Genomic DNA, 13,065 nt, shown 5'->3' on the forward strand with positions numbered 1-13,065 from the left:
GTTTTATTATTATTTCTCTTATCACACTGTGATCAGAGAACGTGTTTTATATGTCAATTCTTTGATTTGTGAAGATTTGCTTTGTAGGCTTGTACATGGTTTTTTTTAAATGTTGTGCTATAAAAATGTATGTTCTCTAATTATTGAGTGTAGGGGTCTAAATTTGTTCAGTAGATTGTTTTATTATGAAGTTCAATCTTCTATGTTTTTCCCAATATTATTTTTCAGTTCAGTTTAACAAGTTTCCACTATCACTGTGGATTTATCAATTTCTCCTTGCAATTATGTCAGTTTTTACTTTATACAAATAGAGGTTGTTATTAAGTGTCTACAAGTATTGCTGTTTTTCCCAGTTAATTTTTTTCTTATTATTTAGTTACCTTTTATCCCAAATAATGCTTTTTGCCTTAAATCAATTTTATGTGTAAAATTGACTATAGTTACATCAGCTTTATTTTGGTATTTGCCTGCTATAATTTTTCCATCCTTTTGTTTTCAACATTTTGGTATCTTTTTAATAGTATACAGTTGGATTTTTTTTATTTTATACAGGTTGATAATTTCTGCTTCTTTTTAAAAACTAGTTTAGTCCATTAGTATTTATTGTAATTAAAAATAGATTTAGAAGAGAAAAGATTTGAACAGATTTGAGACACCAAGGAAGATATATGGATGGAATAAAAGCACTTGGAAAGACGCTCAACATCCTAAGTCATTAGAGAAATACACACTAAAACCACAATGAGATACCACTATGTACCTATTGGAATAGCAACAACAAACCTGTTAATGCCAAGTGCTGGTGAAGATATGAAGACAATGAAACTTGCATACATTGTTGGTGAGAATGCAAAATGGTACAACCACTTTGGGAAACAGTTTGGGAGTTTCTTATAAAGTTAAATATATACTTGCCACATGACTCACCAATCTCACTCCTGTGTATTTACCCAAGAGACATGAAAACTTATGTTTACAAAACCTTTATATGAATCTGTATAGCAGCTTTATTTATAATCTCAAATGTCTGGAAACAAACATTCTTCCACTGGTGAATGAATAAACAAATCGTGGAACATCTTACAATGAAATATTACTCAGCAATAAAAAAGGAATGGAGTATCGATAGGCACAACAAGGAAGAATTTAAAATGCATTGTGCTAAGAGAAATAAGCCAGCCTCCAAGGGGTACATACAAATTATAAAATTACATTCATAGACCTTCTAAAAATGGCAAAACTGTAGGTCTGGAGAACATCATTGGTTGCTAGGGAATGGTGTTGGGGAAAAGAATTGATCACAAAGATATAGCATGAGGAAACTTTTGGGAGTGATGTATCTGTTTTGTTTCTTAGTTGTGGTGTGATTACATAACTGTATGCATTTATCAAAACTCATATAACTGTACACCAAAAGAGTAGATTTTACTGTTTATAAATTGAAAATAAAGTTTTTAAAAGAAATATATTTTGACTTTTTCTCACATATTATTTCATCCTTTTATTTACATGGTTTTTCTCATTCTTCCTTTTCTGAATTAATTGAATTCAGTTTTCTTTATCCCCTTTGTTCCTTCTACTAATTAAAAAATTTTATGTTCTATTTTTTGGTGGCAGGCATTTCTGGTTGCTTATCCAATATGCAGTCTCCCTCTCTTTCTCACTTACAGAAAGTTAAAATTTTTCGTTTGGTATGGCAATAGGCTTATGTAAAATATCATATTTCCAAGCATCCCTAACAACTTTGGTACCCTAAGAAGATAGTTTGGCCAATAAAAAGTGTACAAAAGTTTGCTGAATAGGCTTCTAGAAAGCCCTTAATAAGGGGGTCAAATCAGCTGGCATGTGCTTTTTGCTCTTTGCTTTACCTCTCTTTCTGCCTGGAGCCCTCCAGTGGGCTAGAATGAGTATCCATCTTGAGATTGTGAAGTGGTGAACATGAGAACAGGCACTACATATGATTGAACATAAAGAGAAAAAAAGAGCCTGGGTCCTTAAGAGCATTGAGAGCCAACATACTAACATAAGGCTGTTTATTCTGGATTTAGGATTACTTGAGGTACAGTGGCTCATGCCTGTAATCCCAGCACTTTGGGAGGCCAAGGCAGGCAGATTACGAGGTCAGGTTTAGTAGAAACCCCATTTCTACTAAAAATACAAAAAATTAGCCAGGCATGGTGGCATGGACCTGTAATCCCAGCTACTCAGGAGGCTGAGGCAGCAGCATCACTTGAACCTGGGAGACAGAGGTTGCAGTGAGCAAAGATTGTGCCATTGCACTCCAGCCTGGGCAACAGAGCGAGACTCTGTCTCAAAAACAAAAACAAAAAACAAAACAACCAAAATCTCCATTTATTGACACTGTAAGTGCTCTTTTCTGTTAAATGCAGTCAAAATTGCTATATTCCTAAATACAATTCTTACTGGTTTCATATGTTTTAAAAATCTTAAATTTTAATAATTATATTTGATTTAACAAGTCTAAAGCTAAATATCTCTACTTTCCTCCAAATAATGCAGGAACTTCAGAATGCTTTAATTATCCTTTCTTATCTTATATTTTATTACATTATTGACATAATACTACCATCCCTGAAATTAGTCATTATCATTATTATTGTGATTGTAATGTTTTAGGTACCAGTGCTTCTCTACACTCATCTACATGCTTATCAATTTCCATTTCTTTGCTCACTGCTCCTTCTTGCATCCAACTCCATCTTTCTGGATTCAGCTTCCTTTCTCCTGAATTTTTGCTCTAGCAGCTTTTTAAAAATTGTAATTTTAAATTGACTAATAATTGTACATAGTTATGGAATACATAATGATCTTTCAATATATATAATGTATAATGATCAGATCAGGGTAATTAGCATATTTATCTTCTGAAACATTATTTCTTCATGTAGGGAACATTCAATGTCTTCCTTCTAGCTATGTGAAACTATATAATATATTGCTGTTAACTATAGTCATCCTGCAGTGTTATAGAACACTAGAACTTACTCCTATCTAGCTGTGATTTTGTGTCCTTTTCGTTAAAGGTCTATGAGTAGTCATCTTTTTTCATTTAGTGGTCTTTGTTTCTCTGAAAATGTATCTGTTTTGTCTCAATTTGAATAATACCTGAGCCTAATTGTTGCTTTTGAGACAACTGCTATCAATCTGTCATTCTTCTGTAAGTACCTGTCTTTTCTCTCTTTTCAGATTGTCTCTTTTTCTTTGGTGTTCTGTACAGTAGTTACCTTTTATCCACCATTTCACTTTCCACAGTTTCAGTTATCCAAGGTTTCAGTTACTTGTGGTCAACTACGGTTTGAAAATATTAAGTGTAGGTCTCTAAGAACTTGCTTTATGAATCTAGGTGCTCCTGTGTTGGGTACATATATATTTAGGATAGTTAGGTCTTCTTGTTGAATTGAATCCTTTACCATTATGTAATGCCCTTCTTTGTCTTTTTTGATCTTTGTTGGCTTAAAGTCTGTTTTGTCTAAAATTAGGGTAACAGCCCCTGCATTTTTTCTGATTTCCATTTGCTTGGTAGATTTTCCTCCACTCCTTTATTTTGAGTCTATGGGTGTCATTCCATGTGAGATAGGTTTCTTGAAGACATCATACCATTGGGTCTTGCTTTTTAATCTAGCTTGTCACTCTGTGCCTTTTAAATAGGGCATTTAGTCCATTTACATTGAATGTTATTATTATTATTATTATTATTATTATTATTTTGAGACAGAGTCTCACTCTACTGCTCAGGCTAGAGTGCAGTGGCACAATCTCGTCTCACTGAAATCTCCACTTCCCAGGTTCAAGTGATTCTCCTGCCTCAGCCTCCTTAGTAGCTGGGATTACAGGAGCACACCACCACACCTGGCTAATTTTTGTATTTTTAGTAGAGATGGGGTTTTACCATGTTGGCCAGGCTGGTCTCAAACTCCTGACCTCATGATCCACTTGCCTCGGCCTCCCAAAGTGCTGGGATTACAGGCATGAGCCACCGCGCCAGGCCAAGGTTATTATTGATATGTGTGGATTTGATCCTGTCATTGTGTTGTTAGCTGTTTATTATGCTGACTTGTTTGTGAGGTTGCTTTATAGTGTCACTGATCTGTGTACTTAAGTGTGTTTTTGTATATGCTGGTGACAGTCTTTCCTTTCCATATTTAGGGCTTCATTCAAGATCTCTTGTAAGGTGGGTCTGGTGGTAATGAACTCCCTCAGCATTTGCTTATCTGAAAAGGATCTTATTTTTCCTTTGCTTAGGAAGTTTAGTTTGGCTGGGTAGGAAATTCTTGGTTGAAGATTTTTTTCTTAAGAATGTTGAATACAGGCTCCTGATCTCTACTGTCTTGTAGGGTTTGTGCTGAGAGGTCCACTGTTAGCCTGATGGCGTTTCCTTTGTAGATGAGGCATCCAAATAGGAAGAGAGGAAGTCAAACTATCCCTCTTTGCAGACAACATTATTCTATATCTAGAAACCCCATAATCTCAGCCCCAAATCTCCTTCAGCTGATAAATAACTTCAGCAAAGTTGCAGGATAGGAAATCAATGTATGAAATCATTAGAATTGCAATACACCAAAAACAGCCAAGCTGAGAGCCAAATTAGGAATGCAATCTCATTCACGATTGACATAAAAGACTAAAATATCTAGAATACAGCTTACCAGGGAGGTGAAAGATCTCTACAATGAGAACTACAAAACGCTGCTAAAAGTAATCAGAGAAGACACAAACAAATGGAAAAACATTCCATGCTCATGGATAGAAAGAATCAGTATCATTAAAATGGCCATACTACCCAAAGCAATTTACAGATTCAGTGCTATTTCTATCAAACTGCCGAAGATGTTCTTCACAGAACTAGAAAAAAACTATTTTAAAATTCATGTGGAACCAAAAAAGACCCCAAATAGCTAAAGCAATCCTAAGCAAAAAGAACAAAGCTGGAGGTATCACATTATCCAACTTCAAACTGTACTACAGGACTACAGTAATCAAAACAGCATGGTACAAAAACAGACACATAGACCAATGGAACAGAATACAGAGCCCAGAAATAAGGCTGCACACCTAAAACCGTCTGATCTTCAACAAAGCTGATAAAAACAAACAATGGGTAAAGGACTCCCTAGTCAATGAATTGTGCTTCGATAGCTGGCTAGCTATATGCAGAAGGTTGAAATTGGACCCCTTTCTTACATCATATACAAAAATCAACTCAAGATGGATTAAAGATTTAAACATAAAACCTAAAACTATAAAAACCATGGAAGATAAGCTAGGAAATACCATTCTGGACATAGGAACAAGCAAAGAGTTCATAATGAAAGATGCCAAAGGCAACTGCAACAAAAGCAAAAATTAACAAATAGGATTTAATTAAACTTAAGGGCTTATGCACAGCAAAAGAAACTATCAACAGAGCAAACAGCCTATAGAATAGGATAAAATATTTGCAAACTATGCATGTGACAAAGGTCTAATATCTAGCATCTATAAGGAATTTAGACAAATTTACAAGAAAACAACTCCATTAAAAAGTGGGCAAAGGATAAAAACAGACACCCTTCAAAAGAAGACATACTTGCAGCCAATGAGCATATGAAAAAAAGCTCAACATCACTGACAATAGAGATATGCAAATCAAAACCACAATGAGATACTATCTCACACCAGTCAGAATGGCTGCTATTAAAAAGTCAAAAAATAATAGATACTGTCGAGGTTCCAGAGAAAAGGGAATACTTATACAATCTTGGTGGGAGTGTAAATTAGTTCAATCACTGTGGAAAGCAGTGTGGCAATTCCTCAAAGAGCTAAAAATAGAACGACCATTCAACCCAGCAATCCCATTATGGGATATATACCCAAAGGACTATAAATCATTCTGCCATAAAGACACATGCACATGAATATTCATTGCAGCACTAGTCACAATAGCAAAGATATGGAATCAACTTAACGCCCATCAATGCCAGATTGTATAAAGAAAATGTACATATTTGCCATGGAATACTGTGCAGCCATAAAAAAGAATGAGATCATGTCTTTTGCGGGAACATGGATGGAGCTGGAGGCTATTATCCTTACCAAACTAATGCAGTAACAGAAAACCAAATACTGCATGCTCTCACTTACAAGTGGAAGCTAAATGGTGAGAACTCATGGACACAAAGAGGGGAACAACAGACACTGGGGCCTACTTGAGGGTTCAGAAAAAATAACTATTGTATACTCGGCTTAGTACCTGGGTGATGAAAAAATCTGCACAACAAACCCCCATGACACAAGTTTACCTATATAACAAACCTACACATGTACCCCAGAACCTAAAATAAAAGTATTTTTTAAAAGAAAATATTAAATGAAAAATTCCAGAAAAATTCATGAGTTTCAAATTGTGTGCCTTTCTGAGTAGTGTGATAAAATCTTGTGCCATTTTACTCTGTCTTGCCCAGGAAGTGAATCATCCCTTTGGCCAGCATACCCACTGTGTATACATTATCTCCTGCCCATTAGTCACTTAGTGGCCATCTCTGTTATCAGATAGAACATACAGTATCACAGTGCTTGTGTTCATATAACCCTTATTTTACTTTATAATAGCTCCAGAGTGCAAGAGTAGTGATGCTGTCATATGGTTATACTTGTTCTATTTTATTATTAGTTATTGTTGTTAATCTTTTACTGTGCCTAATTTATAAATTAAACATTATCATAGATATATATGTATTTTAAAAAACCATAGTGTATATAGGGTTGGGTACTATCCGTGGTTTTAGGCATCCACTGGGGTCTTGGAGCATATCCCTTGCAGATAAAGGAGGACTATTTTAGTTTCACTGTGATGTTTCTGGGTGTTAGTATCTTTTTATTTATACATATTAAGACTTCTTATGGTTACTAAATCTGAGAATTAATATAGTTCATCAATTCTAGCCACAATTTCGGCTATTATCTTTTAAACATTTTCTATACTCTGTTCTTTCTTTTCTTTTTTTTTTTGAGATGGAGTCTCACTCTGTTGCCCAGGCTGGAGTGCCATGGCACAATCTCAGCTCACTGTGACCTCTGCTTCCTGGGTTCAAGCAATTCTCCTGCCTCAGCCTCCTGAGCAGCTAGGATTACAGGCATCCGCCACCACACCTGGCTAATTTTTGCATTTTTAGTAGAGACGGGGTTTCACCATGTTGGCCAGGCTGGTCTGGAACTCCTAACCTCAGAAGATCTGCTCGCCTGGGCCCCCCAGAGTGCTGGGATTGTAGGAGTGAGCCGTGGCGCCAGGCCTTGTTATTTCATTCTTAAATTCCCATTAGTTGTAGATTTTCCATCATATTCTCCATGATTTTAAATTCTCTGTCTTTTATCTTTCAGTGCTGTATTGTACGTAATTTCCTCAAATTTAGCTTCCCATTTACTACTTTAACAATATGTAACCTACTGCTAGGCTTAATTGAATCATAAACATTTTTAACCTTTATTCTTTTCCAATATATGCATTTAATGTTATAAGTTTCCCTTTAAACACTGCTTTGATTGCATCCCTCTAGTTTTGATGCCTTATTTTCTTTGTGATTCAGCAAAAATATTTAAAAATTTGGACAAAATGGGAAATTCCTAAAAATATGTAATTTGCCAAAACTTACACTAGAAATTCTTTTTATTTATTTACATATATTTTTGAGACAGAGTCTAGCTCTGTCACCCAGGATAGAGTACAGTGGCATGATTACCCCTCACTCCAGCCTCGACCTCCTGGGCTCAAGTGATCCTCCCATCTCAGCTTCTGGAATAGCTGGGGCTACAGGCACATGCCACCATGCCTGGCTAATTTTTTCTTATTTTTAATAAAGGCAAGGTCTCGCTCTCTTGTCCAGGCTGCTTTCTAGGCTTCTGGCCTCAAGCAATCCTCCTGCCTCAATCTTCCAAAGTGTTGGGATTACAGGCATGAGCCACCGTGGCTGGCCTACTCTAGAATTTAAAGAGACCCAAATAGTCCCATAATCATTAAAAATTGAATTGGCAAATAAAAATGTTCCAAAAAAAATGAGACCCAAACTATTTTAAATGTAAGTTATGTGAACCAGTATGAAAGATAACTCCAATCTTATGTCTTACAGACAAGAGTAAAAGAGGAAATCCTCCCACACTTATTTTATTTTTAGAGACAAGAGTCTTTCTCTGTTGGCCAGGTTGGAGTGCAGTGGTAATATCATGGTTCATCGCAACCTCAAACTCCTGTGCTTAAGCAATCCTCCCACCTCAGTTTCCTGAGTAGCTGGTACTACAGGTGTGCACCACCATGCTCAGCTAATTTTTAATTTTTTTTTTTTGTAGAGGTGGGAGTCTCACTATGTTTCCCAGGCTGGTCTTACACTACTGAACTCAAGATATCCTCCTGCCTTGCCTCCTAAAGTGCTGGGATTATGGGCATGAGCCACTGCACCTGGCCTCCTCCCTTACTTATTTTATAAGCCTTGTTTAATCTTAACACCAAAACTATACAGGAATATAAAGAGAAAGAAAAATCATAAGTCCATGTCACCCACAAACATAGAACAATTCCACACAAATTTTGGCACAAATATATCTAGTAACATATAAATAATAAATACATGATCAAGTTGTGTTTATTTCAGAACAAGGTTAATTTAACATTTAAAAAATTGCTTAATGTAATTTATGCTCTTAAGAGATTTAAGAAGAAAAAGCATATGACGTTACAATAGATAAAGAAATAAAAGGACCTAATGGTCAAATTGTGAAAACCTCACAGAAAGTAAAACAAAAGACAGAGATGGAAAATAAGAAAAGGATTGAATAACACAACTTTTTTTTTCCTGAAGAGAACTTTGAAAAATAAATACTTTCTTATACTTGGGCATAAACAATGTGTGCATAGAAATTACAAAACTCTGTAAATCACTTAATCTCAAGCATTTCATGGCCTCCCCTTTCTCTATTGCAGAACTACTTATTTTACAACTAATAAAAGGTAAAGGGGGGGATTTTCTGTGACTATTTTAGAGTCTTGGTATATAAATTTGTGTCATGTACCAGACACAATATGTCACTAACAATTGACTTTCCAAACTAATCAGGATATGTTTTATATAGAAGCAGGAGAAATTTGCATTCTGTTTAAGAACCTTTCATATTGAGAACCATTGAACTAGAATAACAACAAGAAAGATAGTTGAGTCAGTCTTTTTAATAATAAGGTAGAATCTTGCTTATTTGAAAGGGGCGGTTTCTTTGTGGAAGGTGGTTAAACTAGAATACCTTTTAATGTTATCTTCCAGGGTAATTGTATAACATTTACAACCAAGATCTGACTCTTAGGATATAAGTAAATGCCATCATGCCATCTTTAGATGTTAAGTCTAATACTGTGTTATGAATTGGTTCACAGGTCTTGTTAACTGGATTAATTAGCTTTTCTACAGCAAGCATCATAATTGGATATGTCGTTATAAAATTCAATAAAGATTCATGGGATTTGCAATCTTGCCTACTCTTTAGCATCACCCTTGGCATTATAGATCCTCTTCGTTCTGTGAATTCACTAAAAACTATTGGTATGTCACATTTATTTCTCTCTCTTATCTTGAAAATATAAGGGTACATTATTTTCTTTTGATTATATTTTTCTTGCATGAATTGTGCACCCAGAAGAATAAGAATCTGTGCTTTTTTTTTCACCTTGAGAGGTAGAGCACTGATTGACTTCAAGGAGACAGTCAAATAAGACAACCACCAAGGAGATGAGATAAATTATAATCTCCAAGGAAGTTTTTCAATTTTTTCAAAGAAAAAGTAACCTAGAAGGTGATAAAAATTGGCATTATTATTCTGTTCCAGTGAATTCTTAGCCACAAGGTAGATATTCTAAGTTGGTGAGTTTGTTTACCAATAAGGGGAAACATTAAAGATCCCTAACGAGACTATTCCAAGGCCTTGCTACCTCTTGTTAGAACTGCCTCCATTTGGAATAGCTAAGGTTTGGCAGGTGGTGGAGGGGGTTATAGTTTATCTTCAAGAAAAGGGGTAAGGATACAGTTTGGCACTCAAACGTATTACTCAATAAAGGCTTATTCCCAAGAGGATTTGGAGTCCTGCACTATTTCCCATATTATTTGGTAAGGTGGAAGATGATTTCACTCTGAAATATCCCCCTATTGTCAGGTTTTTTTTTCTTTGTTCCTTCTAAAAACAACAACAACAACAACAACAACAACAACAAAAATGGGATACACGTGCAGAATGTGCAGATTTGTTACATAGGTATATGTGTGTCATGGTAGTTTGCTGCACCTATTGACCTGTACTCTAAGCTCGCTCCCCTCACCTCCACCCCCCAACAGGCCCCGGTGTGTGTTGTTCCCCTCCCTGTGTCCATATGTTCTCATTGTTCAACTCCCACTTATGAGTGAGAACATGTGGTGTTTGGTTTTCTGTTCCTGTGTTAGTTTGCTGAGGATGATGGCTTCAAGCTTCAGCCATGTCCCTGCAAAGGACATGATCTCATTCCTTTTTATGGCTGCATAGTGTTCCATGGTGTTTATGTACCACATTTTCTTTATCCAGTCTATCATGGATGGGCATTTGGGTTGGTTCCATGTCTTTGCTATTGTAAATAGTGCTGTAATAAACATACATGTGTATGTGTCTTTATAGTAGAATGATTTATATTCCTTTGGGTATTTACCCAGTAATGGGATTGCTGGGTCAAACGGTCAGGTTTTATTAACACAGCAGCATCAACATGAATGACTAGATGCTATGGTTTCTGTTTTTGACTCAGAAATATTTTCCTAACCAATTTTAAAGTATCAGTTGTATTTAGTGGAAATATACTACCTTATGAGTGGAGTGAGAAACCTCCAACCTTTCCAGCTTGTGATATTCTTATTTTCATACTCCTAGCTGGGAAAACATAGGGTTTTAGGCACTTTTGGAGGTTCTGTTCTAAATTGTTACAAGGTAGATACATTTCTCAAAGACACTGATCCTGTTCTCTTTTTTCTCTTTGCTCCCATAAGTACAATTTTTTTCTGTCTTTCCTTACCTGTCTTATTCTTTCAACCATTTGTATTTACCTCTTGTTTCATTACCTCATTTTGCTTCCTGCTCTCCTTTCTGCACTCTCTTGACTGTAAATGGTTATAATAAACTATAAATGTTATTTATTGCAGTTTCAACATTCAATTTTTTTTTCAAAAAAAGGAGTATAGTAGAAAGTCTTTTTTTTATATTTTTTTATTTTTTGAGACGGAGTTTCGCTCTATACCCCAGGCTGGAGTGCAATGGCACGATCTTGGCTCATGGCAACCTCCACCCCCTGGGTTTAAGCGATTCTCCTGCCTCAGCCTCCCGAGTAGCTGGGATTACAGCCATGTGCTGCTATGCCCGGATAATTTTTGTATTTTTTAGTAGAGAGGGGGTTTTGCCATGTTGGCCAGGCTGATCTCGAACTCCTGACCTCAGATGATCCACCCACCTCGGCCTCCCAAAGTGCTGGGATTACAGGCATGAGCCACTGCACCCGGCTGAAAGTCTTCTATTGCTTTAAGACAAAACTAGTGAAGGTATTGGGTTGGCTCTTAATTTTTATATTTTTTTATGTCAACAACACTCAGAAGGTTAGATAGATTCTGGATCCAGTAGCATTGTCTCCTGATAAGACAAATTTGACTTATTTTTATTGGGAAAGCCACTCTCACTTGTTTTGGGTGTTGGCTGGGCCATCATATTGTCCCTTTGTGTGAATTAGATAAATGGTTCTTTCTTCAAAACAGTTTTCTTAAATAAAAGAAATTATTAAATAAAATAGTCATAATACATTATTTTTTTAAGTAAAAACTATTTTTTGCCAAATGCCTAAAATTATACAGAACTACAATTTCTTTTATTTATTTATTTATTTTTATTATTATACTTTAAGTTTTAGGGTACGTGTGCACATTGTGCGGGTTACTTACATATGTATACATGTGCCATGCTGGTGCGCTGCACCCACCATCTCGTCATCTAGCATTAGGTATATCTCCCAATGCTATCCCTCCCCCCTCCCCCAACACCACAACAGTCCCCAGAGTGTGATATTCCCCTTCCTGTGTCCATGTGATCTCATTGTTCAATTCCCACCTATGAGTGAGAATATGCGGTGTTTGGTTTTTTGTTCTTGTGATAGTTTACTGAGAATGATGATTTCCAATTTCATCCATGTTCCTACAAAGGACATGAACTCATCATTTTTTATGGCTGCATAGTATTCCATGGTGTATATGTGCCACATTTTCTTAATCCAGTCTATCATTGTTGGACATTTGGGTTGGTTCCAAGTCTTTGCTATCGTGAATAATGCCGCAATAAACATATGTGTGCATGTGTCTTTATAGCAGCATGATTTATAGTCCTTTGGGTATATACCCAGTAATGGGATGGCTGGGTCAAATGGTATTTCCAGTTCTAGATCACTGAGGAATCGCCACACTGACTTCCACAATGGTTGAACTAGTTTACAGTCCCACCAACAGTGTAAAAGTGTTCCTATTTCTCCACATCCTCTCCAGCACCTGTTGTTTCCTGACTTTTTAATGATTGCCATTCTAACTGGTGTGAGATGGTATCTCATTGTGGTTTTGATTTGCATTTCTCTGATGGCCAGTGATGATGAGCATTTTTTCATGTGTTTTTTGGCTGCATAAATGTCTTCTTTTGAGAAGTGTCTGTTCATGTCCTTTGCCCACTTTTTGATGGGGTTGTTTGTTTTTTTCTAGTAAATTTGTTTGAGTTCGTTGTAGATTCTGGATATTAGCCCTTTGTCAGATGAGTAGGTTGCGAAAATTTTCTCCCATTTTGTAGGTTGCCTGTTCACTCTGATGGTAGTTTCTTTTGCTGTGCAGAAGCTCTTTAGTTTAATTAGATCCCATTTGTCAATTTTGGCTTTTGTTGCCATTGCTTTTGGTGTTTTAGACATGAAGTCCTTGCCCATGCCTATGTCCTGAATGGTAATGCCTAGGTTTTCTTCTAGGGTTTTTATGGTTTTAGGTCTAACGT

General features: G+C 36.2%; 1 protein-coding gene across 1 annotated transcript in view; it reads left to right on the forward strand.

The window, feature by feature from the left end:
- The window catches only part of SLC9C2 (solute carrier family 9 member C2 (putative)), a 109,261-nt gene that overhangs the window by 6,064 nt on the left and 90,132 nt on the right, over positions 1-13,065 (forward strand). The window contains exon 5 of the mRNA XM_055111410.2: positions 9,416-9,581. Coding sequence (XP_054967385.2) covers positions 9,416-9,581 — 166 coding nt within the window. The remainder of the gene's footprint in view (positions 1-9,415; positions 9,582-13,065) is intronic.

This window comes from Pan paniscus, chromosome 1 (genome assembly GCF_029289425.2).
Source record: "Pan paniscus chromosome 1, NHGRI_mPanPan1-v2.0_pri, whole genome shotgun sequence".
Lineage (NCBI taxonomy): Eukaryota > Metazoa > Chordata > Mammalia > Primates > Hominidae > Pan > Pan paniscus.